General features: G+C 42.8%; 1 protein-coding gene across 1 annotated transcript; it reads left to right on the plus strand.

Moving 5' to 3' along the window:
- Positions 1 to 1748: 1748 nt before the first annotated feature.
- Positions 1749 to 6733, plus strand: LOC120703670 (probable transcription factor GLK1). The gene is made up of 6 exons (XM_039987819.1): positions 1749 to 2494; positions 2707 to 2847; positions 5220 to 5573; positions 5644 to 5703; positions 5813 to 5938; positions 6324 to 6733. The coding sequence occupies exons 1-6, from the start codon at positions 1937 to 1939 to the stop codon at positions 6471 to 6473; spliced, it is 1389 nt and encodes a 462-aa protein (XP_039843753.1). The 5' UTR covers positions 1749 to 1936; the 3' UTR covers positions 6474 to 6733.
- Positions 6734 to 7195: the final 462 nt, after the last annotated feature.

Genomic DNA, 7195 nt, shown 5'->3' on the forward strand with positions numbered 1-7195 from the left:
AGTTCCAACCCACCAGAGACTAACAACGTCTCTGGAACAACTTTGAGATTAGCCTGCGGACCGTCCGCGCATTACGAGCGGACCGTCCGCAGTATAACTTTTCAGCCCAAACCAGAGAAACAACCTCTCTGGTACAAACCTGAGATTAGCCGGCGGACCGTCCGCGCCCCATAGGCGGACTGTCCGCCGTTCAACTTTGAAGCTCACACCAGGCAGACACCCTTTCTGGTACACATTTGAAAAACAGTGGCGGACCGTCCGCCCACCTGGGCCGGACCGTCCGCGAGCCCACCAGAGACTCTGCAAGCTCTCTGGAACGGTCGCGGACTGTCCGCGCCTCTGGGCCGGACTGTCTGCCAGCCCACCAGAGCCTCTGCAAGCTCTCTGGAACGGGCGCGGACTGTCCGCCCATCAGGCGCGGACTGTCCGCCGTTACTCAGTCAGCTCTCGAACTTAGTCTATTTCAAATCTTTTCAAAACGCCGTTAGCCCTCATGCATGCAACTAGACATTTTGAGCAAAATGGCACTAAAGACCCGTCAAGCATGAGTACACAACCCCTCTTGATAGTACGGCTATCTATCCAACAAATCCGGTCACTTTTCATCCACTAAACGCCTTGTGACCGGTAAAATAGAAAGACCCTATTTTATACCTTTGCCTTGAGCCCTAGCTTTGCTCATCATCTCCAAAACTCCATACGTTCACACCCAAATCTCTTTCATCCATGGATCAACCTATACTCATTATCTCAAATGAAATCGTTAATCCACAAACCGTTGTCATTAATTACCAAAACTCGAATTAGGGGCCTAGATGCTTTCAATCCTAGCCGATTATGGCAAACACATGACTTGACTAAAAAGTAAAGACTTCATAAACTAATTAAAAACTACAACCGAATCATCAGAATTCTAATAAAATCTGGATCTTCCTTCCTTCTGACTCGTCGGCAACAATAATATCGGCCGATTACCAAACCGCGTAGATCAGCATCTTCTTGAAATATTCTTCTGGCCCATCGGCTGCAGCCCCATCGGCCGGGCCTGATTCTGTGTATATTTTGGTTTCTTTTAAATCGGCAACTCTTTCCTTCACACTATCACGTTTCTTGACACGTGTCAAAAACGGTGTTAATAGGTTTGTATATATATTGCTTGTTGGCTGATCAGATTTGTTGTGACTAGTCATTGGATGCCTGCACAAGCTTACGATTGTGCCTATGTCAAGGTGTTTGTTTAATTCCTAATCCCCATTGCTAGCTAAAATACTTTCTAAAAGCTGGTACTTTCTGGAACAGTTTGTAGATAAGAAGTGTTTGTTGCTGTCCTTGTCCCCTGATACACATGTCCAACCTCTATAATTGGAACGCGTTTCTAGTTTCTACACTCCGAGCCCTTCTCTCTGTATTAAAAATACGGAATGAGCAGGACCGAGCATGCAGCAGGAGCAGGACGACAGTATCCAGCCGATATACATGCAGCCGCTGTCATGTTTTGTTCTCTCCTGTTTCACGAGATCGAGTCCACCTCTCTCCTTTTTCTCTCTCTATCTGAGCTGCTTCAGGGAAAATAAAAAACTGGCTCCAAAAACACTCATCCACACACAGGCTCGCTGGCAAGCCCGCAATAATTCGCAGAAGCGACCAAGCTGCACTTGCGCTCACGGACAAGGCCACACATCAAACGAATCAGAGAAATCTTTGCGAGCTTGTGGTCGACATGCCTTCTCCCTTCACCCCTAATACTCCCCGGAGAGTAATGAGTAGCCATCGCACCAAATGGTCAGTGTTAGCTCCCTCAACCGCAGGAGCGCAAAGGAAACATTACAACAACCAACCCTAACGGGCCTTTCCTTCCACTGCTGCACTGCATTTGCGAGCTAGCTGATAAATCAAGTGTACCTATAGTGGCTACAGGTTGGACACTTGCAGTGAGATGCTTGTGGTTGCGGTGTCGTCGCCGGTGAGGTGTGCCGATGTGGAGGAGTGCCGTGGAAGCGCCGTCATGGAGATGGAGGAGATTGGGCCGGTGTCGGACGACCTGGATTTCAACTTCACGGTCGATGAGATAGACTTCGGGGACTTCTTCCTCAGACTAGAAGATGGAGATGCGCTGCCGGACCTTGAAGTCGATCCTGGCGAGATCTTCACCGACTTCGAGGCAATCACCACCGGCAGCGATGGTGTCATGGACCAGGAGGTGCCCAGCGTCCAGCCCTTAGCAGATGCGGTGCAGTTAGATGCTGTAGATCCATGCAGTAGTGTTCTTGGCGAAGAGAATACGACCCTCGTCGATGTGGAAGAAGAGAAAGGAGAGTACTACTGCAACCATGCTGAGGATGTGGTAGCCGGGACTAATGGTAACTTTGGGGGAGGCGGTGGAACCGTGTTGGCTGAGGAGAAGTCGCCGTCTTCTACGACATCGTCATCGCGGGAGGCTGAGAGCCGGCACAAGTCTACCACCAAGCACTCGCAAGGGAAGAAGAAAGCAAAGGTATGCATGCATGTTCATTTGCTATTCTCTTACAAAATAGTACTTAATCAGCCAGCTTATGAGACCAGCCGCCCGATTTCTTCGACTGATTCAATAGTATTATGTGAAAAAGAATAAACCAGAATAAGCCAAAAACAGAGAAGCTAGCCGAACAGAACCATAATTAAGGTTAGTTGAGCCTTGTGACACAACGTTCTGCCATGCCTTAACAGGTGGATTGGACGCCAGAACTCCACCGGAGATTTGTTCAAGCGGTAGAGCAGCTGGGCATTGACAAGGCAGTGCCGTCGAGGATACTCGAGATCATGGGGATCGACTCCCTCACGCGGCATAATATAGCGAGTCATTTGCAGGTTCGTGTCAATGCTTATTATTGCATAACTACACATTACTGTATATGTGATAAATCATACTTATGATTATACATATCTTAGAGCATTCTGGCATAGCTTTATTCAGTGATTTACATCCTAGCCTTCATGAAAAATAATCTATATACAAAAAACTATATACATATCAAGCAGAAACTTATCATACATCACTGCTTGTATTATCAATCATCAATTTTGTCAGTCATAGTAAGCTAATTTTGTTGGTGCACAAAAAACCTATTGGAAGAAGCATAATCTATATACAAAAAACTACTGAATCTTATGAAAAATAAAGAGGAATAGCAAGTTCGACAAGATGATCCATTTAACAAACATGTTGGAAACAAAATGTACATAATACAATATTATAAAACAATTTTAACCATGTGTTAATATTCTATTTGCATGTAACCACTACTTTACATGTCATATTAGGGTTGCCCTAAGTCAATCATGATTAACTTTGACCAACTCTACAAAAAATATAGCAATAACTATACTACCTAGCATATGCACTGTTAACATATATGTCATGGTGGATTCAATGAAACAAAATGGTACTGTAAATGTTATTATTTCTTTCTATGAATTTGGTCAAGTTGACCAAGTTTGATTTAAGACAAACTTAATTCGACATGTATGCAGTATTGTAGACACAACAAAAAAAGCCCAACTACACACGCGAGTCACTTGAAACTTCCTGAGTTTTGTTATTTATAATGATACGGAAAATATAATTTGTATGCGTAGAAAAAGAATGTGTTGATGTTCCCATAAATTGACCTCATGCGTGAAATGGTACGTTTTATTTATAAGAAAAAGTTTATTAATATTCATGTTATTGTTGATAAAAACAGATTGAACGAATATTTCTGGCTTCTTCATATAATTAGCATACACACAGCTAAAAAAGAATACATCAAAATGAGGCATATCTATCCGTGAACTAGACAACCACCAAACCTTGTAAAGCTAGTTTCTATAGGATAACCTGAGAACCGAAAGAATAAATAACTGAGAACGTAAACAGCAAAAAAGACATTCTGTTTTATTTCAAAAAAAGAACCACTCATGCGTCTGTTGCAGTGTATCGGTCGATGGGCGGGTGGGTGTTTGGGGTTTTGGGTGGGGGGGTTGATGAACAGCGTGAACTAGCTAGTTGAATGAAGGACATGTTCCAAGAAATTCTGACCGTCAGTCGGGATGGTTTGTGGATTCCGAACAGCTATGATAACTGAACCAAGCAAAATAATAATTACGACCCAAGAAGTGATGAGTACTTGGGCATGAATTTGAAAACCTCGTATTTGCCAATAGAAGTGTTGGCCTACTTCTACACCTGATATATCATATAACTTGATAAAGGCAGGCACGAATCTATGAATAGGGAATGTTGCACTAGTATCTACAGTACATGACCCAAATTGTCAATAGGCTCCTCCAGAACAATAAAAATTCGTTCGAGAGTAGTTCCACTAACTAGAACACTGAGGGGACCTCCCGTGTCAATCACTTCCATTCCTCTCATCAACCCATCTGTAGCACTTATAGCTACAACTCTAACAAAAAATTAATCTCGCGGATACATATAATTCAGAAGAATAGGTGAGTGATTCATACACAACATCCCTTTCTTTTGTCGTCGAGGGTTCTAGCAATTGATATACTTTCGCAAATAATTGAAATGCAATTTCGTTTAAACGTATACGGTTACAAGAGACGACGAGCCACTGCAAGAGAGAAGACCTTTTTTGCACTGTCACACGTCCTTTCCCCATCGATTTTTCTTTAGTACTTGTATTGTAGTACTGTATCGGTCAGATGTGTGAGCTGTAGGTTCACGGATTGCACTGGCCTGGCAGTTTGTAGTTCGTAATATCTGGACCATATGTCTGTTTTAGTGGGACCACCTGCTCACTGTAAACAGAAAAAAGTAAATGTTCTAACGCTGTAAGACAAGCAACCATCCATATATGAACCTCTAATAACCTAATTAAATTGTAGCACAGTTTTACCCGCAAAAAAAAATTTGTAGAACAGTTTTTTCTGTCACAATGCAAGCTTGGCGATGCTTATCTAGCTAATTAATGTATAACCCTCTTTTATGATAAATGGACATTGGACTCTTACTTATATCAGTATAAGAGGTATGGCCTTCGACAGCATTTAGTTAACTGGCATACCTACTACCAAATCTGGTGAAAATGGTAAGCATATAAAACATTTGGGCGAGTTGAGTTTGAGTCTGCATGGATAAATCAAAAAGCTCCTGATGATGAATGCTATTTGTGCAGTTGGGATGTCCGCCTGAGACCGTTTGATATGCTAACAATTTGCTTTGCAAATCGGTGCAGAAGTACCGGTCTCACAGGAAGCACATGCTAGCAAGGGAGGCGGAGGCAGCGAGCTGGACCCAGCGACGGCAGATGTACGCTGCCGGGGGAGCCCCTGCCGCCGCGAAAAGACCCGATTATTCCAACGCATGGACTGTGCCAACCATTGGCTTCCCTCCTCCTCCTCCTCTGCCACCTCCTCCTCATCCGATGCAGCACTTCGGAAGACCGTTGCACGTCTGGGGCCACCCAACCCCTGGGGTGGAGTCGCCCCGCGTGCCAATGTGGCCACGGCACCTCGTCCCGCGTGCCTCGACGCCGCCGTGGGCTCCTCCACCGTCTGACCCGGCGTTCTGGCACCACCCTTACATGAGGGTACGTTTACACATGTCGTTGGGATGCATCATTAGGGAGACTAGTGTTCTGACGGATTCCATTTTGGCAGGGGCCTGCACACATGCCGGGCCAGGTGGCTCCCTGCGTGGCAGTGCCAATGCCAGCCGCGGTAAGGGGTTCATCGACGAATTAAGCTCAAACAATGGAAAACGCTATTACATGCAGTATATAGGTTTCATCTAAGATCACATTCTGATAAGCTCTGTCTGTATTTTCAGCGATTTCCTGCTCCACCGGTGAGGGGTGTTTTGCCATGTCCACCTCCAATGTACAGACCTCTCGTTCCCCCAGCACTAGGAAGCAAGAGTCAGCAAGATACGCAGCTCCAGCTACAGATACAGCCAGTATGTGTACTAGCATTCTACTCCCTCCGTTCCAAATTATAAGATATTCCAACAATTTTGAAAAGTCAAAATTTTTTATATTTGACCAAATTTATATAATAGAATAATAATATTTATTATATAAACTAAGTACCATTAGATTCTTTATTAGTTATATTTTTATAGTATATCAATTTGATATCATAAATCTTTATATTTCTCTTTATAATCTTGGTCAAACTTGATATTCTTTTGACTCTCCAAGATTCTTGGGTGTCTTATAATTTGGTGCGGAGGGAGTATTGTTTATTTTTAGCCAAAAATTTAGAAAAAAAGTCATACGTTCGTATGCTGCGGCAATGTCAACTCGTTTTAATTTGCATCTCTATTGTTTTAATTTTTTCAGTCAAGTGAGAGCATAGATGCAGCGATCGGTGATGTTTTATCGAAACCATGGCTGCCACTGCCCCTTGGCCTGAAGCCACCTTCAGTAGACAGTGTCATGGGCGAGTTGCAGAGGCAAGGTGTAGCAGATGTTCCTCCAGCTTGTGGATGATCTCTGCGAGATGGATGATCGAGTCCTCCATCATAGCTGCTCGTCCCCTCAGTCCAACAAAAAGAATTTGTCGACATCCCTTTTTTTTTCATTTTCACGAACCATCTATATGGAGTATGGACAATTCTCCTAACTTGTGCAGGGTTAGGAAAAAAGACTACAGCCTTCAACCTTTGTGAGAAATTAATTAACCTGAGGACATCCATGTCACTATACTGTGCTGTTTGTCAGAATAATGAAGTCCTGGAAACTCTACCTCCGATTTTCACTTATTTTTCCTAGTATATCGTCCATGAACGCTAGGAATGAGCGCTACTGTTTCCAACAAAAAACTCTTAAGAAAAAAATATTCAGTGGACACTATACTATAAAACATAGATTCTGTAATATAATCTTGTAACACATCCATTAATGTTTTACAAAGAAATTTCATAGGAATACAAATTCGTGTGTTACAAATAAAGGTTGTAACATGTTGCACTTCTTTTTATAAAACGTGTTACAGATAACTATTTTAGTAACACAAATTTTAGTGTTACAGTGAAAATATTACAAAATGATAGTATGTTGTAACACATAACTGGAACACATAAAATATGTGACAAATACATACGCTATAGTAGTACAGAATAAATAGTATTAACTAAAGTGTTTCAAAAGAACATATATTTGTTGTCATTGAACGGGAATGCTTCATCCATGACAAAAACTAGACTGGCGGA

This window comes from Panicum virgatum, chromosome 4K (assembly GCF_016808335.1).
Source record: "Panicum virgatum strain AP13 chromosome 4K, P.virgatum_v5, whole genome shotgun sequence".
NCBI lineage: Eukaryota > Viridiplantae > Streptophyta > Magnoliopsida > Poales > Poaceae > Panicum > Panicum virgatum.

Excerpts from the sequence above, each read along its gene's own strand:
- LOC120703670 (XM_039987819.1), top strand. The coding sequence starts at position 1,937 with ATGCTTGTGGTTGCGGTGTCGTCGCCGGTGAGGTGTGCCGATGTGGAG. Across the intron at positions 2,495-2,706 it reads AAGGGAAGAAGAAAGCAAAG|GTGGATTGGACGCCAGAACT; the intron begins GTATGCATGCAT and ends ATGCCTTAACAG. Across the intron at positions 5,939-6,323 it reads TCCAGCTACAGATACAGCCA|TCAAGTGAGAGCATAGATGC; the intron begins GTATGTGTACTA and ends TAATTTTTTCAG.